The 26,487-nt window shown below is 36.7% G+C and overlaps 1 protein-coding gene across 2 annotated transcripts in view; it reads left to right on the top strand.

Moving 5' to 3' along the window:
• Positions 1-26,487, top strand: part of TBCK (TBC1 domain containing kinase) — a 281,985-nt gene that overhangs the window by 2,957 nt on the left and 252,541 nt on the right. For both annotated transcript variants that reach the window (XM_008955359.4, XM_003829981.5), the window contains exons 2-3: positions 4,803-5,024; positions 18,611-18,683. In XM_008955359.4, coding sequence (XP_008953607.4) covers positions 4,832-5,024; positions 18,611-18,683 — 266 coding nt within the window. In that variant the 5' untranslated portion in view covers positions 4,803-4,831. The remainder of the gene's footprint in view (positions 1-4,802; positions 5,025-18,610; positions 18,684-26,487) is intronic.

Genomic DNA, 26,487 nt, shown 5'->3' with positions numbered 1-26,487 from the left:
TCTTCACTGAATCTTCTCATTCTTTGTATGATGCACATAGAAGCAAGCTTCCATTCCTCTGTTTGAAGATTTTCCCCTTAAAGCCCAATGGCTTTCTGTTTAATTTGAACAGATTGCATTCTAGTCCTTTTGTATTTCTCCTATCCTGGGCTTATATTCATTCTTGGGTAAATAACATTGTTTCTTAGCCCCTCATCTTCTGTTATTGGGCTTCCCCCTATTTCCCTGGAATATATCCTAAGGAAACTTGCTCACAAAAGGCAAGTGAAAGGTAATTTTATTTTTTAATGTTCGTATGGCTGTAAATTATAATTTGCTCTTATGACTGATAATTTGGCTGTATATAGAATCAAAAGTATTTTCCTTCAACTCTCAATCCTTCCATGTCTTCTAACTTTTTTTTTTTTCCTTTTTTTTGAGCTGGAGTCTCACTGTGTTGCTCAGTCTGGTCTGAAACTCCTGACCTCACATGATCCTCCCACCTCAGCCTCCCAAGTATCTGGGATCACAGGCACAAGCCACTGCACCAGGCTCTCTTCTGACTTTCATTATTGCTGATGAGAATGCCAGTCTCACTTTAACTTGTTGATAGCAGAATCATTTTTTTCTGTCTGAAATGTTTACAATTTTCTGGTTACGTTTGATGCTTTGAAAATGTATAGCAGTGTTTATCTTCTCATAAGCTGTTTTATTTTGTGTGAGATAAAATTTGATACATATTAAAACACATTGATTTTAAGTGGCCAATTTAATGAGTTTTGATGCATGTACTCATCCATAAAACCGCTACCACCACAATCAAGATAGAGAATATTTCTACCACTACAGAAAGTTCCTCTGTTTCTCTGCTTATTCAACGCCTCTTCCCCATCTACAGTACTATCTTCTGATTTTTTTATTAATACTATAGTTTAGAACTATAGTTCTGGAATTACATTTAAGTGGAGTCATACAGTATGAACTCTTTTGTGTCTGCTTCTTTCATAAACTTTATGTTTTTGAGTACATCCATGTTTTGACATGTTTGTTCCATTTTTGTTAAATAGAATTTCATGGTACAAATATGTTAATTGATTCACTTATGGGACATTTGCATTGCTTCTGGTTTTTAGCTATTAAGAGTACAGTTCCTATGAACATACTCATACGGTGTTTTTTTTAATGGACAAATGTTTTCATTTTTCTTGGTTAAAGAGTGGAATTTCTGAGTCATAAGTTAGGGATATTTTTAACTTTAGAAAAGTTTTCCAAATATTTTCCAAAATTCTTTTGCCATTTTATGCTCCCACTAGCAATATAGCAAAGCTCCACTTCCACATTCTCCTCAACACTTGTTACTGCCAGTCATTTAAATTTTAGCCATTGTAGAAGTTAAAGGTTTGTCATTGTGATTTTCATTTGCATTTCCCCCAATTAATGATATTAAGAACTTTTTCATGTGCTTATTATTTTCATGCCTTGTGTGAAAATATGTTTGTGACTTTTACCTATTTATATATTGGCTTGTTTTATTATTGAATTGTGGTATTTCTTTATAGACTCCGAATACAGGTCAATTATATACAGACACACATATGTTTGATTTTAAAAGGTCATATATATACATAATGTCATATGTATATAGAGACAGATGTAAATAATATTTCCCTTTAACTCGAATTTTTATTTTCTCAGGGATGCCTTTGGATATGCAGATGTTTTTAATTTTGATGAAGTCTACTTTGTCAAAATTGTCTTTTGTGGCTAGTGCTTTGTTCTATCGTGTCTAAGAAATCTTTGCCTAGCCTAAGGTTGTAAAGATATTCGCTTATGTTTTCAATTAGAAGACTAACAGTTTTACCTTTTACGCTTAAGCCTATGTTCCATCTTAGATTTTTGTGGATGTATCAGTAGAAGTTGAGGTTATTATTTTTTTATATGAATATCTTTTTCCAGCACCATTTGTAAAAAGGACTTTCCTTTTCCTGTTGAACTCTTTTGCTTTTGTTGAGAATCAATTTATTTTATTTAAATTCTTTTAATTATGAAATATGTGGTATTAACACACAGATATGTAGATAAATATAGATACAGAGCATGGAAATTACCAAGCATAATGATAACATGAACACCCATTAATTCACCAGCTAAAAACTAGGCTATTACTCAAGATTTTTGAAGCTTCTTATGAATTTTTCCCTAACCTTACCCCGCTTTAATTTGGTAGTAACCCATATTCTGAGTATTTTTTTTTAAATTCCCTTACTTATTGAATATATTCTTACAATAGATATAAGTATTCCAGAATTATTTGTTTTATTTTTTGTTTTTGAGTTTTATGAAAGCTGGCATATTTTATGTTACTTTTTTCACTCAATATTATATTTCTAAGATTCATCTATGCTATTAAATATGGCTATAGTTTGCTTATTTTTCATTATGTATACAGGTGAATAAAGCACAATTTATTTAACCATTTACCTACCATTGGACATTTAAATTGTCTCCAGTTTGGGGATATTAAGAGCAATAATACTGCCTTGATCTTTCTTGCACAGGTCCACTCTGTGTGTGTGTGTGTGTGTGTGTGTGTGTGTGTGTGGGTGTGTGTGTGTAGGAGTTTCTGTAGGAATATAATAGCAAGATAGTGTAAAACATTTCTAGTGATTTTACTAATTTACACTCCCACTTACAGCAAATTAGAGATCCTATTTTTCCACATCCTTCTAACATTATGTGTTATCAGATTTCTTAATTTTTGACTGTCCAGTAGATAAAAATTTTTTGTGGTTTTAATGTGCAATTCCTTGATTATTCATGAGGTTGTTTATCTTCTCATGTATCTATTGGCCATTTCTCTTTATTCTTTTGTATAATGTGTTTTTCTATAACTTGTTTTATGTAATGGATGCAATATCTTCTCAAATCTCTCTATATTTGTTAGAGTTGGTTTTTGTATTATTTTTTCATAAATTATTTCAGTTGCTTCCAAAGCCAGATTTTTGGAGGTTTATTTCATTGTTTGCCCTTGATACTGTAGTCTTTCCTCAACTATCTGATGATTCTCAGACAACTCATTATTTAAGAGCTAAGGCTTCCTGGGAGCTTTGCATATATGGACAGGCTTATTGATGGATATATTTTGTTTTAGGATGGCTGGGTGAACAGCCAAATCTTAGCTGGGGTCCTACAAATTCCAGAATTGTGAGGAGTTTGCTCTTCTCACCAGTGTCCATAGCAACTAGTGTAGTTCTCAGTTTGTTCAGCTTCTTTAGGGAAGAACCTTATCTTTTTCTTTTTTTCATGGAGTGTAAATAACTGCCAATGTTGTGGGGCGGGTGGCAGAATTGACGCTTCTAATTATTCAACACTTCACCCTTCTGATTTCAAACCCTCTGACTGCTGTTTAACATTGTTCCCGCCTTCTCTGAGTCTGAAGCCTCTGAATCTGAAGGGACCAAACAAACCTCTTGACTATTACAGGTTGTAGCTTATTTCTTTCTGCTTCACTCTTCCTTATATATTTTGTTTTGTACAAGTTTCTAGAAATCTTTCATCACCTCATGGCCTGTTTCTCTTTTCTTCCTTGTTAAGGGTTTATGCGTTTTATAATATTTTATTTTTAATGATTTCAGTAAGGTTTCTTGTCAAAGTGGATTTATTGAATTGGAATTCCAGCATATTTATCATTAAGCTGAGAAGGGAAAAATGCAGGGCTTTACCAGTAGAATGTCTTCTTAGTGAGGTCCATGGGTAAAAGATTTTTGTGTCAGAAGACCCTTTTTTTGTTGTTGTTATGGTTGCCTTAATGTGATTTAGATTGATATGGAGCAAGTTTCCTACTCTCCAGGCTACTACTTTACGCAACTTTGGGGCACCATTTATTTTGGAGTAAGTGCAAATAGGACGCTTCATGCTATACACGTGGAACAACTATCTCTAAACTGGAGCCAATAGCTCTATCAGGATTATTAAAAGGATTAAAGCAGATCATACATTATGTAAAATATCTAGCATAAAAATGAAAATTGATTATTTAATATTATAGAGCCTTCTTTTAATCTAGTTTAAGCTTTACTACTATTAATAAGGTCCCCTATTAGTTACTAGTTGGTACCTATATTTCCTCTTTCCTGACCTACCTCACTGTATGAGAAGGAAGGTTGTTGATGGTGTGTGGGTTATTCAATCTTTAGGTAAAGAGAGGAGCCTTATTGGCTGGGTGTGGTGGCTCACGCCTGTAATCCCAGCACTTTGAGAGGCCGAGGCGGGTGGATCACGAGGTCAGGAGTTCAAGACCAGCCTGGCCAACATAGTGAAACCCCATCTCTACTAAAAATACAAAAAGTTAACTGGGTGTGGTCGTGGGTCCCTCTACTCGGGAGGCTGAGGAAGGAGAATTGCTTGAACCCGGGAGGCAGAGGTTGCAGTGCGCGGAGATCACACCACTGCACTCCAGCCTGGGTGACAGTGGGAGACTGTCTCAAAAAAAAAAAAAAAAAAAAAAAAAGAGAAGAGCCTTATTAATAATATGAAGATGCAGTAACAAACTTCCTCTACTCTTTAAACTGTCAAATGTCATTGAGAATGGAATAATCTTTTTTTATGCCATTGAAAAATCTTAGAGTTTGATTCAGAGCTGCAACATAAATTTATGCTGAGTTGTTTTGTCCTCTGATATTTTAGAATTTTCTTATACTTTGATATTTTTACTGTGAAGTGTTCAGGTTGGCATTTTCCTCCAAGTTGTATGTTAATCATGCTTAAGGTTTGGTCTGTCTGGCTTAATGTTTGGTCTGTCCTAAAATTCTCTCCTTTTCCAGATTATCTTAGAAGACCTAGGACTCCAAAAATGTTTCCCCTGAAGGACGCTGAAATGGGAGCCTTTACCTTCTTTGCCTCGGCTCTGCCACATGATGTTTGTGGAAGCAATGGACTTCCTCTCACACCAAATTCCATCAAAATTTTAGGGCGCTTTCAAATCCTTAAAACCATCACCCATCCCAGACTCTGCCAGTATGTGGATATTTCTAGGGGAAAGCATGGTAAGTTATTTTCTTTTTTTTCCTGTTTATGTTCTCTACTTTGTTACCCTAAGTTATAAATACTATATCCACTAAATACATAAAGCTATCATCAGTACCAGTGCACACGTGTCCTTCTTTCTCTCATCCTTTTCCCCCACCCTGCCTCTCTCTCGTACACTTCCCCATTTATTTGCAAATCTACCAGGTAAAATTCAAACTCTTTACTAGGCTATTGCATATAAAATCCTTCATCTAGTCCTTGATCTAGTCTGTGCTGTCCTCTTTCGATGTATTGCTTGTTGTTTCCACTAATTTAACCCTTCATGCCAGCCAAGCTGAGTTGCTTTGAGGTTTTTTGATTCACATATCCTTGATTTGGTAGTTTGCAATTTTCACTCGTGGATTATGCTATGCTCCATTCCCTGCAATCTGAGCTAAGTCTCTTTCCTAAATTCTTTTATAGCTTTTATCACATTTTATTATTTTCTATTTAATTTTTATCCTCTGAGGATTCTTAGTTCTTGAGGATAAGGACCTTTACTTGTGACCTCAGAGCACTCAATAAGTGTTTGTTAGCTGAATGAATTAATTAACAACTGTATTTGAATGATTAATGTTTCTCAGATCTGAGAATCAGGATTTTTAATTTTCTTTTTCAGGGAAACCGTCTATTCTTAAACATATTTCTTTATCTATATGAAGGAAATGAAGTTCTAATGTTAGAAACTTTAGAAGAATTATCTAACAGTATATTTTATGATTGAAAGTAATGATTTTGGCAACTGTCTTCAAATGAAAAGGGAGTCAGTAGATTTTTTTTTTTAAACTCCATTAGTCTTTTTATATAGCAGCCCATTTAGAGAACTGAATTAGAAAAGTTGAACCCTATTGGTTAAAAAGTCAGTGTTTGAGGAAGATGTTTACTGCGTTTTTAGTAGTGTAATCAGGTTCTTTCATTCTCCACTTAAAGATTCGTATGGTGGCAATATTTTTAATTATTTCAGAATTATTTTTGGAAGCTTAATTGCAGGGTAAGGTTGCATTTCTTAAAAATATTTTAAATGCATTTCAGTGAAATGTATTTAATTTTTCTAACATAAAATAATTTGTAGACGTAAAAAAATCTGAAAGTGAACCCTATGTAGTTGGTGATATTCAACTTTTTTCCCTATAAAAGTGGCAATTTTATGTGTTTCAACCTAATATTAAAAACCCTGATAAATGCAAACTATGTTTTCTTTACTGTTTTGCTGAAAATAGACTAAACTGTACTTTCAAGTTCCCTGGTTTATTTCTCTTAAAATATTTACTCTGAGAATATTTGTGTTTTATAGACTGAGTAGAAATTTTTTTTGTAATGATAATTATTAATCGTTAAAATTTATTGAGCGTTTATATATATCAGGCAATATTCTTAGTGTTTTACATATTTTAATTACATATTTTAATTAACTTAATCCTTGTAACATTACTGTGTGAAAGGAACTAGTCCTGTCATTTTACAGATAAGGAAATTAAACCACAGAGCAATTAAGTCAAGGTTCACAATTAATTCATCCAAGGTCACACGAAGGAAATTAAGGAAAAATGGACTACTAATACATTTTATTATTTTTTGAAAGATTGTACATGTTGCTGTAAGTGTATAATAATGCAAATATTGACAGAATTCTAATCAGAGCTATTCAGTACCATAAATACTGTTGAGCTCTACCACATACCTAGTGCTGTAAATAGTTAGATGTTGTCAGGAGGCTTCGTGAGAGATTTGGGAAAGAGAGTGGTAAAAAAAGTTAATTGTCTAGCAGATGATAAAAAAAAATTTGTTTTTTCATATTGACATATAGGTATATACACACAGACATGTTAAAGTATACATTATTTTATTGAGACTTCTTTTACTGTTCAAGGTTGCCTTTGATTGATTGATTCTGCAAATATTAGTAAATGCCTGTCATGTTTGGCTTAATCCCTCAAGCAAGAGCATGGGTGGTGCCATGTTGAGGCCTTAAGGGTCTCTCTCTGTAGGGAACAAATTGGGAGGTCAGAGCTGATAGAAACCTAGCTTTGAAGCAAAAGTAATAAAGGTGCCGATGAGTTGAAGATTTATTTAGGAACCTGTCTTTCTTGTCCACTGCTTTGACAAACATGTACACTGGGGTTATAATACCTTGATAGACCCTTGCCTGATACTATGGCCCTCCTTGTGCTAGATGCCAAATATACAAAAATGAGTAACTCATTACCCCAGGTCCCAAGTCAGCTTCAGAAACAGTAGAGAAAAATACAACCATGATAATATTAAATAATACAGTAATAGTTGTTATAATAGGTGATGTACAATGTGCTATGCTATGCTATGGGAGTACAAAGAAGAGAATGTTAATTTTGCGTTGAAGAATATCAAGGCCAAGCATGGTGGCCCATGCCTATAATCCTAGCACTTTGGCATGCTGAGGCAGGAAGATTGCTTGAGGCCAGGAGTTTGAGACCAGCTTGGGCAATGTAATAAGATCCTGTCTCTATCAAAAAAAAAAAAATAGCCAGGCATGGTGTCTTGTTCCTGTAGTCCTAGCTATTCAGGAGGCTGAGGCAGGAGGATCATTTGTGACAAGGAGTTTGGGGCTGCAGTGAGTTATGATCATGTTACAGGAAAGGGTCCCAATCCAGACCCCCAAGAGAAGGTTCTTGGATCTTGTGCAGCAAAGAATTCAGGGCAAGTCCATAGAGTAAAGTGAAAACAAGTTTGTTAGGAAAGTGAAGGAATAAAAGAAAGGCTACTCCATAGCCAGAGTAGCCCCAAGGGCTGCTGGTTGCCCATTTTTATGGTTATTTTTTGATTATATGCTAAACAATGGGTAGATTATTCATGCGTCCCCTTTTTAGACCGTATAAGTTCACTTCCTGACGTTGCCTTGGAATTTGTAAACTGGTAGGAGTGTAGCAGTGAGGACAACCAGAGGTCACTCTAGTGGCCATTTTGGTTTTGATGGGTTTTAGCTAGCTTCTTTACTGCATCCTGTTTTATCAGCAAGGTCTTTATGACCTGTATCTTTTGCTGACCTCCTATCTCATCCTGTGACTAAGAATGCCTTAACCTCTTAGGAATGCAGCCCAGTAGGTCTCAGCCTCATTTTACCCAGCCCCTATTCAAGATGGAGTTGCTCTGGTTCACACGCCTCTGACAGTCATGCCACTGCACTCCAGCCTGGGTGACAGAGCTAGACCCTGTCTCTAAAGATAAGAAATAATAAAATATATATATATATTAATCAAACTCATATATAAAAGGTTTTGGTGGGATAAAGGACTTTAGACCACAGAGCAATGGCTCTTCTGTCTGTTATGTTTTATTTGCTTACATTCATTCATTTTGATGATGCTGGTGGTCTCAAAGAATTAATGGATTTTCAAAAGATGTTGGCCTTTTATTGTTGACATATTTCTAGGAAACAAAGTCTTAATATTATTAATTATTCTTAATTTTAAAAGACATTTATGTCTCTTGATTAATTACAAGCTTACTTTTTTCAAAAATAATTTGAGACAAGATGCAGACATTCATACAGTATTTTATATGTAGTACATGAAAGAAAAATAATCAAGATGAAGATGTAAAAAAGGAAAAAAAAAACTTTCTCTACTCTCTTATGCTTAATGGTAGGTCCCAGGAATCAAACTGATAAAAGGCTGGTTAACAGGAGAAAAAAACAAACAAACTCAGATTTAATCTATAGGCACAGATTTCACAAAGAAATGCAACTCATGGAGGTAGTTAGAATTGAGGCTTATATACCATCTTCACAAAGGGAAATAAAGTATAGAGAAGAGGGTAGACAAAGGAAGAGGGGTTTGGGATTTGAGAAAGTGACTCAGAAATGCATGGTAAATAAGAATTACTTAGTAAGTTTGTTATGTAGATAAGAGTCATTTTTCTCTTCCTAGTGTAGGAGAGGATAATTTCCAAATGGAATTTATCAAATGGAAATTCCTTTCATCTTTACAGAGGGAGATTTATGTTCTGCTTAGACAGAAATGGAGAGAGAAGAGAGCTAATTGCCTTCACTCAAAATCCTTATGTCAAAGTGGGATATTTTGAGATGGCATATTCTGATTTTCTTCAGGGAGAAAGGAAACAATAAGATTTGAGGTTAGTAATATTAATATTTTTAGTTGGACTATAAATTTGGTTGTATACTTCTTATAGGCCAGGGCAAAGAAGTAAATCTAACTGCTTCAAATTATTTTTATAATGAGGCAGCTTATTAAGAAATTAATTTCTAGATACTTAAACGTGGAAAAAATATCAATTTAAAGCTTTATAATGTTTGTACAATCTGTTGTCTAGATGAACTATGGAGACTATGGTGTAGAAATTTATTTGGTATGAGGATCTGAGATCTCTGATCTGATCTTATGTCTATTGTTATGGGTTTGCTTTATTGTTCTTTTTGGTGTTAATCTCTGAACTGGGAAGTCTCTGTAGCTTTTTGTCCCCCACCTTTTTTTGTGTGAGGGAGGTACACTGAAGAATGAAGAGGTTCATAAACTTAGAAAGGAGAGCTTTATTTATCATAAGGGTTATAGCCTCCAGGGTGACCACTGTGACAGGCTGGGAAGCATAGCCTTTTGCGAGAAGCTTGAAACAGACACTTTGAGGGAGGGGCAAAGGGAACAGAAATTTATACTGAGCAGAGTGGCCAAATATACATATTCAGTAAGCTGTGGGAGGAGTCATGAATATTTATGAAAGGAGAACCGTGTGTATGTGCATTTAAACTTCATTCCCCTTCAAGCCCCTTCATGGGTCCCACATATAAAAAATGGCAATGCTAGCATCATCTGAGGGTCATGATCCGAGGTTGGAGTTTTTGGCCCTCTGACGTCAAAGGTGGAGCAGAGGACATGAAAACCCTTACTGCTTATTCTTGGTAGACTGGCCAGAACCACTCCATGGTTGGTTATCAGGCAAATGGTCGCTTATCAGGCAAAAAAGAAGGGGTAGTGTCAGGTAGTTGGTTGATATCAGTTGTGGAATCTTTTGAAAGGGCTGGTTTTTGTTAAGTCCCTAGGGAAGAAAGCCTAATCATGGTTAAGGGGGTGGGGTATAATGAGGTTGTCTGACCCTAAGTCCTATCATGGCTGAGAACTCAGTTTTCAAGGTTACTCTGGGGTCCCCTTGGCCAAGAGATGGTCTCTTCAGTCAGTTGAAGGGCTTTGAAAATTATTTTTAGTCTACAGTAAACATCTAACGAAATGAAATTTTAAGTTTAAAATTGCAGCTTCAGTAGGCTTTGGGAGGTCTGTGAACCCCTTCAAATTACATATAAAATTGTGTATGTGTATATACATATGTACACATGTGTTTGCTGAATAATGAAAATGCATAGTTTTTCGCAGGTTTTCAAAAAGGATTCCTAATGGAAAAAAAAGAAAAAAGGGCTTAAAAGCACTGGTGTAGAGTATCAAGGGGTATGGAGAGATTATCTTTTTTACTTAAAGGCTAACTTGAGAAGTTCTAATGTCAGGTACTAGACTTTTCAAAATTGATTTGACCTGTACCTAGTGTTGCACCATGTCATATATTTACCAATTAGGAGACCCACAGTCAGGGCCACTGTGTAGAGTTTTGCCTCACTGCATAAAAGCTTCTGGATAATGGAGTAAGTGGGAGCTGAAATCTGATTCTCTAATTTATTCTAGGGGGAGGGGTGCTTTTTCTAATTTACTTAAAGAGAACTGTGAAGACTAGTGGTAACTATATCTAATAGTAGACTATAGATAGCTCCAGCCATTTGCTGAAAGCCCAGAAAATAACTTTCGGTGAGTTAATTTTTGTTCAAAAAATAATTTTTTGCCAAAGATTTGTATTTGTTACCTGGCTTTAGTGACATTAGTTAGATGTTGAAAAATTACAGGGATCATTTGGAGCTTTTTACATCACCAAGCAATTAATAGATATTTTCAATCCCTGTATACTTCAACAGCCCTTACCCTTAATCCAGCTACAGATTCTAAAGAATTTCTAGTTGTAGGTTTATCCTATTTCCAAAACCATTCTTTGGTTGACAGTACAGTAGATGCTGAGTATTAACCATGGGTGGTGAACATCTGTAAATTTGGCAGAGGCCTGTCTTTCCACACTCTTTCCACCAAGAGCCCTTTGTTTATTCCCACTGTATCTGGAAGCCTCTTTGGAGCTTCACTTTATGTATTTGGGGTTTTTTCCTCTGTTCCTAGGCCTCCTTTTCTCAATTGACAAAATAGTTCTAAAGCTCCTTCTTTTCCTTCCTCTACCTAAACGGGCCTCTGTAAACACCGAATTAGGAACTGCGTTATAGCATGATTCTCTTTGGGGAGTATTCTTCCTTATTTTCCCTGTGAACCTTCTTTTTGATTATCAAAGTCAGGTGGGAACTGATCCCCTTAGAAACTGTAATCGTTCTACTGATTGTTGTTCTCTGAGGCCAGTTCAACAGCATGGTTAGTCCCGTTAGCCCTGTCCACCATATTGCTGTTTACTCTGCTTCCCTGACTTGCCCTGCTCCTCCTGTATTTCAGCAGCCCTCTCTGCTAGGGTAACATAGGTCATGAATATGTGTAAAGTTTATATATTCTAAGTCTAGTTGTCTGAAATGAAAATATGGATTGTCATTAGGCTAGGGAATTTGATTATCTTGTTTTTATTGGCAATGTTTAGCATTCTGAAAAGTTGTGTGTATAAGGAATAATTTACTGTTAGAGTAATTGCTTATGTAAAAGTCTGTTTGTTCCAAAACATTCTAGTCATTTCAGTTGCATCTACTTTGAAAAATTTGAAGTTTCTGATGAACAATCTCCTTAGTGAAAGTATTTCTCAATATGAACACATATTTTTCAATGGTGTAATACCGCATGACTTTGATTTGTGTCTCCTCAAAGAATTTTGATTTTGATTCTACTTTTCCTTTTTTATTCTGTTCTTGCTATGCAGATATCTTGCTATTGTTAGTCATGCCCCCTCCCACCCTGCATGTTATTGTTAAATCAGTAACAATTGACTTCTTACTTGGAGTCACATACTCTTGTTACATGTGGTCTGTTTTAGTAACATTATGTTTTCACATGTTATGTTAGCTCAGAAGTCTAGCTTTCACTGTTTTCTATAGATCATTCGAAACTAATCAAAGATGATAATATTTCTTGCTAACTCAGCAGGATGAAGTTTTTAATCTCAGGAATGGCAAACATTTTATTAGAGTTTGAGAATTTGTTTTTTTTCTAATAGAAGAAAAATATCTTTAGGAGAAAAAAAGCCAGTAAAGCCTGAAAATACTATGTTAACAAATTTTATCTTTTCTTGTGAGCTTGAAATCTCAGCTGTGTTTAGAAGCAGAGTGAAGATGGTAAATGGTAGTGCATCCTTTTTTATTTGGTATTGATTATCCAGAAATCTTTCAATGATTGCTGGTGAAATCAAGAATAAAAATTATTTTATTTGAAATTAAAGTAGAGAATAATAGAATTATATGGAACTATAAGATAATTTATTCTGTATCTCTAGCATATAAATTTTAATCTGTATTAGTTTCATAAGAGAAACAGAACAAATTATATATATAATTATATAAGTTATTTATATAAGTTATATGAATGTATAAAAAAGAATTGCTGGGAATTGGTTTGCATGATTGTGGGGTGCTGCTAGGCAAGTTTGAAATCCATGAGGCAGGTCTTCAAGAAGGACAAGCTGAACTCTTGGGCAGAAGCTCAAGCTGTCATCCACAGGTGGAATTTATTGTTCTTCATGGAAGCTTCAATTCTGCTCATATTTATTTATTATTTATTTATTTATTTTTCAGAGACAGGAGTCTCACTATATTGCCCAAGCTGGTCTTGAACTCCTGGCTTAAAGTGATCCTCCCGTCTCCGCCTCTCATGTAGCTGGGATTATAGGTGTGAGCCAGTGTACTTGGTTTTCACTTCTGCTCTTAAAGGCTATTAAACTGATTGAATCAGGATTACCCTGATTATCTAGGATAATTTCCCTTCAAGTAAACTGATTATAGACTTTACTCATTTACAAAATAATTTCACAGCAACATCTAGATTAGTATTTGATTGAATGACTGGATTCTATATTCTAGCCAAGTTGACTCATAAAACTGACCATCACAGTGTTCTGGTACCAATACTATTCTTTAAGCATAATGTTTTTCTTTGTTGGTTTTGAACTGTATAAACACTTATTGAAATATCATATTTTAAAGGTGATGAGCTAGTCTCGATTTTTACTGTTAATAACAAAAGTGATGCAGTAAATATATTGTAATAACCCTTTATATTATTTTAAGACATTCATGACTCACCTCTTTCTCTAAATTTAAACAAAAAAGCCACTACTTTAAAAAACTTTATTTTACTTCCCCCTACTCCTTATTCAACTCCTTTATTCTTGCTTAAATGTGTGTTCTCTTCAGTTTCTTAGTGTTAACTTTGTATTAGCCTGTTTTCACACTGCTGATAAAGACATACCCAAAACTAGGTAATTTGTACAGGAAAAACGTTTAATGGACTTACAGTTCCACGTGGCTGGTGGGGCCTCACATTCATGGTGGAAGGCAAGGAGGAGCAAGTCACGTCTTACATGGATAGCAGCAGGCCAAAAAAAGAGAACTTGTGCAAGGAAACTCCCCCTTATAGAACCATCAGATCTCATGAGACTTATTAATTATCACAAGAACAGCATGGGAAAGACCTCCCCTGTGATTCAATTACCTCCCACTGGGTCCCTCCCACAACACATGAGAATTCAAGATGAGATTTGGGTGGGAACACAGCCAAGCCCTGTCAAACTGAAAACACACAGTTCAGGCTAGAGACACTACATCATACTTGTGGTTCCTCAAATCTTTGTTAGAAGGAAGGCTATTTCACAATTATTGTATATTCTACTCTTTAAAGTTCATCTTAGCATCACATTATTTTTTATAAATAATGCTACTACATTGATGATTTATATTTGGCACATTATGATTCCCAAATGCTTTATTCTGTGAAACTATATTGTTTTTATAACGTGTTATTTTTAAACAGTGGTCCAGAGATTTCAGAATGAAGACTCTCTAAAGAGTTCTTAAAAAAAATGGTTCATATTAGAAATATTGTTTTGGTATACACTCCATTATCTCTGGGAGAAACTTTGATGTTCTGCTGAGGATTATGGCTCAGCAGTATTAAAACTATGCTTAATAGTTCCACAGAATCTTGAAGCTTTGGCAAACACTTGTTTATGATATTTTGAAGGGGTTTCCAGAAGCCTGAAAAATTTTAGTTGTGCCAGATACTTTGGAAATCTCTTATAGATATGGAGAATTATGAATATCCAATTTAAAATGGTTAATTAATGGAATATGCACATTTTAATAAATTATTTTGTTTTTGTTTTACATGAAAGTCAGTGCTACTGAGTTATACTGAGTTTATAACGTGGGCATGTAATTTTCTACACAGGACAGGGCTCTGTTTAGTGACTGTGGTCATATGAGATTCTTCATTTCTAATGGCCACATCATGCCTTTGCTAAAGTTAATTCATCTAACAGTTATCTTTATATTATATGCCTATATGTTGTAGGTGACATTCTAGACACCTGTGATGCAGTACACCTGTGTGCACTAGGCTCCTGTGATGTACTACTGTGATGCACCTGTGTGCAACTACTGATGCACTGCTAGGCACCTGTGATGAGACCCACCTCATTCCTGCCATCATAAAATATATTATCTGATAGGAAAAAAGATATCACAGTAGGCCCCCCCTTTTCCTCAGGGGATATGTTCCAAGAAGGCCCCCAGCACCCCCAGTGGATGTCTAAAACTGAGGATTGTACAGAATCTGATTCTCATCAGTCAGAACGTGTTTCTTCTGTTTATGTCTTCTACTCACAAATTTAATGCCTTTTCCATCTTAACTAGACACTTCTCTTGCAATGTGGTCATAATTTTGTAGTTTGAGGCGTGACAGCAAAACTGGCATGATTTTCTTTTTTCTTCACAATTTCACGAATAGAAAATTTCTTACCGTGTATCTTAACAACTGGTTTTTTTTCTTTCCTTATCAAGTCGAGAACTTTCACCTTTTCACTTGAAGGAAGCACTTTTCGTCTTCTTTTTTTTGTTGTTGTTTTTGAGACAGTCTTGCTCTGTTGCCCGGGCTGGAGTGCAGTGGCAGGATCTCGGCTCACTGCAAGCTTTGCCTCCCGGGTTCATGCCATTCTCCTGCCTCAGCCTTCGAGTAGCTGGGACTACAGGCGCCTGCCACCACGCCTGGCTAATTTTTTTTTTTTTTTTTCGTATTTTTAGTAGAGACAAGGTTTCACTGTGTTAGCCAGGGTGGTCTCCTGACCTCGTGATCCGCCCGCCTCCCAAAGTGCTGGGATTACAGGCGTGAGCTACCGCGCCCGGCCACGTCTTCTTTTTGGCATATATTAATTGCTGGTGAGAGATTTCACTGTGCTACTCAGAATGGCATGCAATTTAAAACTTAGGAATTTTTTATTTCTAGAATATTCCATTTAAAATGTTTGGAAACTGCAGAAAGTAAAACCATGGATAAGGTGGAGTTACTGATGATGCTGGCTGGACCAAAATAAGAATGCATACAAATTATTAGAGTTGAAGCAAGTGCTACAAAACAAAATTAAAATGTAGAATAGAGTATGTTGTAGGACAGCAAATCGATGTTGGGGGGACGAGAGAAGTGTCCCTTGAGGAAGTCACATTTAACTGAGCCCTGAATAATGAGTAATAATAAAAGCTAACAATCAGCTATTGCTTGTTATGTGCCACACACTATTCTAGGCCTTTATTATATATTAACTCATTTCAACCTCACAACAACCCTGTGAGGCAGGGGGCTATTCTTCTCTTCATCTTACAGAAAAAAACTGGCATAGGTTAGAAAATTTCCCTGAGGTCATAGTTAATTAGTAGCAAAACTGGGATTTGGATCCCAGACAAAATAGTCTATACTCTTAACCACTATGTGGGAAAGATCATTTCAGGCAATAAGAACCCATGTGTAAGTGTCATAAGGCAGGAGGCCAGAAGGAAGATAAGTGTGATGGAAGTTGGTAAACTAAGATAAAATAACATAGATGAAGCTAGAGAAGGAGTTTCATATTCAGACTTCTTATGATTTTATCAGTTGGGCTTTAGTGTGAAAATATGTTGGAAAGAAATAGGAATTAATGTGAGAAGATCAGTTAAAAGATTGTTGTAGTTATCTAATGAGATGATGCTGGCTGGGCCCAGATTGTGGCAGATGGAGCAAACTATATAGATTCTAGAAATGTTTGAGAAGTAAAAATAGCAGGACTCTGTTTATTTGGATTTGAGAAGGGGAGATTGCTGTTTAGTTGCTAGCTAGAGCAGTTGACTGGATAGTGATATCATTTACTGAAACAGTATTAAAGGGGACAGACTTTAACAGTAAATTATAAGTTGAAGTTTGGTTGAGTTTCAGGTGACTTTTATATTAAAGCCTATAATATAGGCTATAGAAGCCTGCAGTTCAGAAGAGAGTTTTGGGCTTGCAATAAAATCTCAGAGTTTTTCAGCCTTGGGAATAGATGAGAAAACAGTAAAAAAGACCTAGAATCAAAGGTGGAGGAACTGGTAGCATTTCAATTTGGGTAGAAGAGGTAAAGATTTACAGAGGATACTGAGGGGAGGGAGCCAGATAAATGTAAGGAAAATGGACAAAACGTGGTAAGATGAAAAGCAAAGGAATGCAGCTTCTTCTTTTGATTTTCTGATAATGTTGCCTGCTTTTTTCTTCTGGATTTTCACTGTTGTACTAAATTGCTTGGAGCTTACCTTTGCATACTCTTTTCTTTGTTAAGTAAATAACTTGACCTTTTATTGCATGGTTTCCTTTTCTTTTTCTTTTTTTCTCATTAAGTGTTCTTTTAAAGTTAATTTTCTTTAAATTCCTGTTAAATATTCCTGCTCACCTCTCTCTCTAGCTTCATCATTTGCTATTTCATTTTATTCCTTTTCCTCTACAATTGGAATCTTTTATCTGAAAATGATAATATTCACTTATAGCATTTTTAATTTTTGTGTTTCAGATCATTCTGTATAATCCCATTTCGCTAGACAGAGTAAACTTAGATGAGATCCAAGATAATACTTTGCTCCTGCACTTGACATGTCTGCCTGAACACAATTGTCCATCTCTACTTCCCCATTCAAGACCATGCCTTAATCCAATCATTACTGAACTATTTTATATACTAGATTTCTTACTCTGAACTTCCTCTTTCCTATCTTCTTCTGTCTCTTTTTTCTACCTTGGCTACTTTTTCATTTTCACCAAACTTTCATTTTACAGTTATCATTATTCGCAGTTTCTTTGCACCTTTACTTTATCTAGTCTCAGTCTCTGTGTTTTGTGTTAAACTTCTTCTTTATTTTACTTAGAATCTGTTTTGCATAGATACTGACAACACTCCAACTTCTTTTGAACCAAACTCCTCAAATAACCTTGTCAAATCCCCAAAAGCTTGTAAAGCCAGTTGTACTTTTCTTTTATTCCTCTTACATTCATTATCAAACATCATGTTAGTGACTTGGAATAATGGATGAGGCAAAAAAAAGTATAGGCTGGCCCTTAGAACTGTGCCATCTTGATCAGTTGATCTGTTGGAAAATAAAAATGACATCATTAATGTTGATCATGTCTACCACTGTTTTATAATATTTAATCTCAACTGTTGTTCGGTTGACCCTTGAACAACATGGGTTTGGACTGCACACATCCACTTAAATATGCATTTTTTTTCCAATGAATTTATATTGGAAAATTCTTTGGAGATTTTTGACAATTTGAAAAAACTCATAGATGAACCATGTAGCCTAGAAATATAGGAAAAAATAAGAAAAAAAGGTATGTCATGAATCCATAAAATAAATGTAGATACTGTTCTGTTTATGTGTTGTCAATAAGGCTTCAAGTCAAGAGTAGGCAATTAGTAGTTAAGTTTTGGGAGAGTCAAAAGTTATAGGTGATTTTTGACCATTTAGGGGGTTGGCACCTTTAAGAACCCCCTGCATTGTTCAAGGGTTAACAATAATTCTAGGTTGAATTTCTTTCTCTATAGTTATGATTCAGATCATTTCTACTTTTTTTCAAGTTTCTGAATGCAATTTCAAAGGTCTGTGTTTAAAACCAGAGTGTCAAGCAATCTGTACCTAGCTCCTTTTCCCTTCTTTCAAAATTCTTTATATATTCATCTAATCTTTTACTTCTTTCTTTCAATGTGTGTCAGAAGAAGGGTGAGTTATTTTTTCCCCAAGGACAGTCTTTCCACCTATTTTTCCTGATGTACGTAAGAAAAACTCTAGAGGAAGAAAAATACAAGAGAAAAAAATAGTTATTGTTTTATTAGATGTTTATTATCCTATATACTTGGTAATAATGTAGTTAATATAGAGTTTGAAAGGCTCTTTTAAAATATTGTTATGGGTGTTATATATTAATATCATCAGTGGAGAGTATTATTTTGTTTTTAACATGTTGTATTGATAAAATATAACATGGGTTTGCTTTGTTTTTCTCAGAACGACTAGTGGTCGTGGCTGAACATTGTGAACGTAGTCTGGAAGACTTGCTTCGAGAAAGGAAACCTGTGAGGTACTGTATAGTATCAGAACAATTAAATGAAAAGCAGAACTTGGCAAACAAAAAGGCATTTTGTTTAAACTGCAGGGGTTTGGTTTCTTTTGTTACTTGTTTAATGATAAAGGTAGGTGCAAATTTTCATTTGAGAAAATTTAATTTACAGATTACGTATGATTTCAGCATTAACATAGTCCAGTGTTCATCTTTTGTGAGGTAGGCATTCTCTGAAATATTTCACAAAAAATTCTTCAAAAGGGGATATATGAAAATTTGAAACCTTCTTAGTACTAAGCATTTCACTAGCTGAGATTAAGATTATTTTCCTGGCCAGGCGCGGTGGCTCACGCCTGTAATGCCAGCACTTTGGGAGGCCGAGGCGGGCGGATCACAAGGTCAGGAGATCGAGACCATCCTGGCTAACACGGTGAAACCCTGTCTCTACTAAAAATACAAAAAATTAGCTGGACATGGTGGTGGGCACCTGTAGTCCCAGCTACTCCGGAGGCTGAGAAAGGAGAATGGCGTGAACCCAGGAGGCGGAGCTTACGGTGAGCCGAGATTGCACCACTGTACTCCTGCCTGGGTGACAGAGCGAGACTCCATGTCAAAAAAAAAAAAAAAAAGATTATTTTCCTGTATTTTTAGTATAAGAGTGGGGCTTCACTATGTTGGCCAGGCTGGTCTCAAACTCCTGACCTTGTGATCCACCCGCCTCACCCTCCCAAAGTGGTGGGATTACAGGCTTGAGCCACCACAGTGGGCATGGTGGTGTGTGCCTGTATTCCCAGCTACCCAGGATGCTGAGGCAGGAGAATTGCTTGAACCCGGGGGGCGGAGGTTGTGGTGAGCCCCGATGCGCCACTGCACTCCAGCCTGGGCAAAAGAGCACGACTCCATCTCAAAAAAAAAAAAAGATTATTTTCCTGAAAGGATCACATGGTAACTTCAAATAGGATACTTGTATTCCTAGGGACACAGTGAACTGTGTTAAATAAAGGTCACATTAAAGAGTAGGGAGAAATATTAATCATAGCTTGGATAGAATTTAATGATACAGTTTAAATGCAATTATTTCAAAGACTCAATAAATTTACTCTCTTGGCAAGGAAAGTATGTGGTCTAAACTTTTATTACAAATATACTATTAAATGAACTTCTTCACAGATTTCCTGAAGTGACCTTAAAATTATCAAAAATCTTTCTTAATGTATAAATCAAGTTGTATTAAACCAATAAAACATCTTGCCACGAGTGTTTATAGATTTATAATTATCCATCCTAGTTTTGAAAAATATTGTTACTCTGACTGGTTAATAGTTTTCCATTACCACAATATTCTAGATGAAAAATCTTTTTCAAGGGAAGAAAAGCATTTATCTTAATAAATGGTAGTAATTTGATAGAAGCAAAACAAATAAATTGAATAAAAGTGCTATTATTGCTCCTTTAAATGATTTGGTTTTGGGTAGCCTCTAGAATGAAAAATGCAGATACCATGTATATACCAGCAGTCCCCAAACTTTTTGGCACCAGGGACCAGTGTTGTGGAAGACAGGTTTTCCATGGATGGAGGGTGGAGGGATGATTTTGGGATGATACAAGTGCATTACATTTACTGTGCACTTTATTTCTATTTTTATTATATTGTAATATATAATGAAGTAATTATACAACTCACCATAATGTAGAGTCAGTGGGAGCCCTGAGCTTGCTTTCCTGCAACTAGAAGGTTCTATGTGGGGATGATGGGAGACAGTGACACCCAAAGTCTGTTGCTTATGTTCAGTCTGCTCTATAATCTCGTTTTGGTTGCTGTCACTGCAGAAAACCCTGCTTCACAAAGATAGGATGTTGGAAATGGAAGCAGGCTGAAAAGGAGTGATCTTGTGCCAATCTTGGGATATTCTGTCTTGACTTTAATCTAGAATGTATGGAAATTTGATATTGTCTAGTTGATCCTCTTCTAGCACAGATGAAGTCAATTCACCTGGTTTATTCACAAATGGGTTGCGGATCTATTCCTTCCCAGTTCAGGGGTCCTTTGTGGTTGGGAAGTAATACTTAAACTCTTTTGAAAGCTGAGATAGGTGATCTGCGCCAGTTGGGAGAAAGAAGGCCCTGGCTCAGCCTCTTTCAAAATCTCTGTTAATGTTTGAAACATGTCAGAAATCCCAGTGTTCACTTGCCACCCCCATAATTCCAGTTTGGCTTTGAATGCAGCCACTTTATCTGCGAACTTGAACAGAGTTGTTCTCTCCTGAAGTGACAGATTGAGTTTGTTGAGCAGGTTGAATATGTCACATAAGGAAGCAAGCTTTGTGACCTATTCCGTGTCACTGAAATGTGCTCCCAGTGGTGACTATTTTTCTAAAAGAAATCTCTGGAACAGCTCTCATAACTCAAAACTCTGGCCAGTGATCCACCTTTAGAAAGCCACCTACTTCTGTGTTTAAGAGAAGACGTGTATGCTCTGTGTCCATCTCCTCACAGAGCTGCATGAACAGATATGAGTTAAGGGCATGTACTTTTTTTTTTTTTTTGAGATGGAGTCTTGCTCTGTCGCCCAGGCTGGAGTGCAGTGGCGTGATCTTGGCTCACTGCAAGCTCCTCCTCCCGGGTTCATGCCATTCTCCTGCCTCAGCCTTTTGAGTAGCTGGGACTACAGGCGCCCACCACCACGCCTTGCTAATTTTTTCATTTTTAACAGAGACAGGGTTTCACCGTGTTAGCCAGGATGATCTCGATCTCCTGACCTCATGATCCACCCACCTCAGCCTCCCAAAGTGCTGGGATTACAGGTGTGAGCCACCGCGCCCAGCCAAGGGCATATACTTTAATGAGGTTGATAATTTTAATCATATCCTGCAAAACGTTGTTAAGTTCAGGTGACATTTTTCAGGTAGCTGGCATTTCTGTATGGATGACACAGTGCATAGACTCACATTTAGAAGCAACCTTTTTGACCTGAGAAGTGAAACCAGAAAGCCGTCCAGTCATGGCGGCCGCTGTGTCTGCATATACCGATGTAAAGTGACCAATTCAGTTTCTCTGATATTTAATCATTCAAAGACTTGAATAATTCTGCAGCTGTGGTGTTTGTTAGCAACAAAAGTGCACATAAATATCCTCATGCATATCCTCCTGAAAAATATATTGCACAAAAGCAAGCATTGTTGCATTGTTGTCAACATCGGTCGACTCATCAGTCTGAATTGTGTACCATGGTGACTCATTAATTCTAGCAATTGTGCCTCAATATCCTCTATTATTTCATCAGTTTGTCTAGTTCTGGTGCTAGCCGAAAGAGGAACACGTGCTACCTTTTGATCGGCATCCTCTCCTAAAAGTTCATGACAGATGTCTTTAGCAGCAGGCAGGATCAAATCTTCACCGATAGTAAAGGGCTTCTTAGCTTTAGCTATGTAGTTAGTTGCTAAGAATGATGCTCTTAGTGTCAACACATTTGATGAAGTGGTGGCTTTCAATAATTACTTCAGTTCTTCGTGTTCATGTTTTTTTCTTTTGAAAAACTGCGAAGACTTGTCTTTTAATCAGGCTGCTTGGTCTCCATGTGGCAAAGCAGTTTTGAAGGTTTTATGGCTTCATTGGATAGCTGGTCGCCACATAGCATACAAAGCATACTTGGAGAATGTGAATCATCTGTTACAATGAACCTATAATTTAAGTAGGACTGTTGATATTTTCTTTTAAATGAAGCTTTCTTTTTGTTGGCAGTCTTAGAGTCTTCTGCTGTCTCATCATGGGGTCTTTCCCCCTTTTTAAAGAAGGTCTCCAGTGATGTTTGGTTTTTACTCATTGTGACTAGGGGTTAGCTTGTAGGCTTATCAAAACTGTGACCAAGACAAGTGTGCAGTGCGGGAAGGAGGTGCAGATGGAAGAGGTAAATAAAATAATAGGCAGGCCATGTGCAGACTAAAATAAATGTTGCATTTTGACTTAAAGCCTGCCACCAGATGCAGCTGTACACTTGAAGTACATCAACTCACTTGCCACTCTAAAGCCTACCACCAGATACAGCTTAATTGTCACTTGCCTCTCACTGATAGGGTTTTGATGAGTCTGCAAGTAATTGATTTATTATGGTCTCTGTGCAGTCAAACTTCTATTAATGTTAATCTGTATATGCAGCCACTCCCCAGCGCTAGCATCACTGCCTCAGCTCCACATCAGATGATCAGGCGTTAGATTCTTATAAGGAGCCTGCAACCCTGATCACTCACATGCATGGTTCACAGTAGGGTTCGTGCTCCTATGAGAATCAGTGCTGCTGCTGATCTGACAGGAGGCAGAGAGCTCAGGTGGTAATGTAGCGATGGGGAGCAACTGTAAATACAGATGGAGCTTTGCTGGCTTGCCTGCTGCACACCTCTTGCTGCGCAGTCCTAGGTACAGGGCCCAGGACTAGTCCATGGCGTGGGGGTTGGGAACCCCTGATGTACACTATAGCCTTACATCCTTCCTTAGAAAAGTCTAATCTGACTATAGGTAAGAAAAATAACTTTTATATGTATTTAGAAATAGTTTAACCTTATTTAGTAAATGTGTTTTTATAGTTATAATTTTTGTAATGTCACTAATCTCTGATTTTTATTTAAAAGAATATATTATTCCGGCCGGGTGTGGTGGCTCATGCCTGTAATCCCAGCACTTTGGGAGGCCGAGGTGGGCGGATCACGAGGTCAGGAGATCGAGACCATCTGGCTAACATGGTGAAACCCTTTCTCTACTAAAAATACAAAAAATTAGCCAGGCGTGGTGGCAGGCGCCTGTAGTCCCAGCTACCCGGGGGGCTGAGGCAGGAGAATGGCGTGAACCTGGGAGGCGGAGCTTGCAGTGAGCCGAGATCGCGCCACTGCACTTCAGCCTGGGCAACAGAGTGAAACTCCATCTCTACATAAATAAATAAATAAAACAATATATTATTCCTTGCTCACTAGTTCAAATTTACAGGCTCCTGCTGCTAAAAAGCAATTTTCTTTAAAAGCTAGTTGACATTAAAATTGAAAACCAATTATGCCCACAACTTTAGGTAAGAAAAAAATATTTTAGTTGAGCCTGGGTTAAATTTGTGTAAAGATTTACAATGCAATATGTATGATGAAAATATGCATTTACAATGCAATATGTGTGATGCAATATGCCCTAACTAGTTAGGCAGCCTTGGACAAGTCTCTTAATCATTTTCCTTATCTGTAAAACAAGGAGTTTTACTGATTGAGAGATCATTGTAGCACAAGTTATTCTTAACTTAATGTTTTATTTAATATGCATCATATCTGATAATACATCAATCGTCTTTTTTTTTTTCTTTTGTTTTTTGAGACAGAGTCTCGCTCTGTCACCCAGGCTGGAGTGCAGTGGCATGATTTCGGCTCACTGCAACCTCCGCCTCCCGGGTTCAAGTGATTCTTCTGTCTCAGCCTCCTGAGCAGCTGGGACTACAGGCGTGCCCCACCATGCCCAGGTAATTTTTGTATTTTTAGTAGAGATGGGGTTTCACCATATTGGCCAGGCTGGTCTCGAACTCCTGACCTCGTGATCTGCCCACCTCAGCCTCTCAAAGTGCTGGGATTACAGGCATGAGCCACCGCGCCTGGCTGATCAAATGTCTTCATAAATATAATTTGTTATATTTTTATAGACTAATATGTTAACCTACTATTGCTCTTTGTTTAAATGGTAGATTTCTTGACAGAAGAACCTATGGCAAGTCTACATTTAAAATTTCAATGCTATAAAAAAGGCTAAATTATTAATAGAAACATCTATTTTATGATCCAGCAATTCCAGTCCTAGATATAAGGCCTCCTTAAATTTTGTACTGTAGTACTTCATTTGCCTCACTCTAGTCCCAGCTCTGTCTAAGTATTTATCCAAGAGAACAGAAAAATACATATCCACCTATGCAAAAAGATTTGCACTAGAATATTCCCAGAAACATTCTTCATTATATCTCTAAACTGGGTAGAACTCAAATGTCCATGGACAGGAGAATGCATAAACATGGTACAGATTGATAATTCTTTATCCATAATGTTTGGGACCAGAAGTGTTTCGGATTTGGGATTTGTTTTTCCCAGATTTTGGAGTATTTGCATTTACATAGTGAGCTGTGTTGTAGATGGGACTTAAGTGTAAACACGAACTTCATTTATGTTTAAATGATAGCTTATACACATAGCCTGGGTGTAATTTTATGTAATACTTTAAATAATTTTGTGCATGAAGCAGAGTTTACACTAAATACTTATGTGTGGAATTTTCTACTTGTGGTATCATATTGTTGCCCAAAAAATTTTGGATTTTGGAACATTTTGGATTGCAGATTTTCAGATTAGGGATGCTCAACCTGTATGTTAATCAACAATGAAAAAGAAAGAGCTACTGGTACACACAACATGTGGATTAACCTTATAAATATTACGCTGAGCAAAAGAAGCCAGACATAGAAGATTATCAGTATTTATCTTCAGTGATAGAAAAACAGTGCTTTATTCTGTTAGAGAGTAAGGGGTAATTCAAGAACTGATTCAAAATGGCCTTGAGGGAACTTTTTAAGGGGGTGAACATTTTTGTATCTTGATCAGATATTACTTATATGGTGTATGTGTGTCATAACTAAATGAAATATGCACTGAAAATGTATAATGTATGCATTTTACCTATGTAAATTATATCTTAATCTAATTTTTTTTTTTTTGAGATGGAGTCTCGCTTTGTCGCCCCGGCTGGAGTGCGGTGGTACGATCTCAGCTCACTGCAAGCTCCACCTCCCAGGTTCAAGCGATTCTCCTGTCTCAGCCTCCTGAGTAGCTGGGACTACAGGCATACACCGCCATGCCTGGCTAATTTTTTGTATTTTAGTACAGACGGGGTTGCACTGTGTTGCCCAGGCTGGTCGCAAACTCCTGAGCTCAGGCAGTCTGCCTGCCTCGGCCTCCCAAAGTTCTGGGATTGCATACCTTAATTTTTTTTTTTTTTTTTTTTAGAAAGGGTTGTTGAGTTATTCACTTGGCTTGAGTTCTCAATCCCTCATAGAGAAACAGTATTGTGTTGTTAATGAAGATGTTTGAGCCACTGACTTTTTTGTATTTTTTGGTTTTTAGAAGAAAGAGTATGAATTAGTTATTGCCTAACAAGTTACCTCAACACTTTGTGGCTTAAAACAACAATAAAAATTTATTAGCTCATATAATTCCTTTGGATCAGAACATAGGAATAGCATAACTAGATGGTTCTAGCTCAAGGTCTCACAAGATTTCAGTCAAGATAACAGCCGGACCTCCAGTCATCTGTTATAAAAGCTTTTCTGGAGTTGGGTGATCTGTTTCTAAGATGGTTTACTTATAAAGAAGGTGCTAGTTGTTGACAAGAGGCTTAATTCTTTTCTACATTGAGGGCCTTTCCACAGGCCTCTTGACATGCTCAAAGCATGGTGGTAGGCTTCTCTCAGAGTGAACAATCTAAGGAAAGAAAACAAGGTGGAAGCTACAGTGGCTTTGGTAACCTAGTGTCAACAAACACACACTGTTATTCCTGCAATGCAATATCCTATTAGTTTACACAGGTCAGCCATTAACTGTATTCTGTGTTGGAGAGGATTGCTCAAGAATGCACATGTGAATTTCATGAGTCATGCATGGCTCATTGAGGGCCATCCTGGAGGCTGACTACCACAAATGTCTTAGAGACCATACAAATACTTTTGAAAAAACACTCCTACAAAACAGGAGTGACATGCTAAATCAATATTAATGCTAACTGAAAAATATCTGGAATTCTTAAAATTATTCAT

The sequence above is a fragment of the Pan paniscus genome, chromosome 3 (assembly GCF_029289425.2).
Source record: "Pan paniscus chromosome 3, NHGRI_mPanPan1-v2.0_pri, whole genome shotgun sequence".
Lineage (NCBI taxonomy): Eukaryota > Metazoa > Chordata > Mammalia > Primates > Hominidae > Pan > Pan paniscus.
Note: the sequence above shows the minus strand (reverse complement) of the source record. Positions and strands in the feature narration are given on the sequence as shown.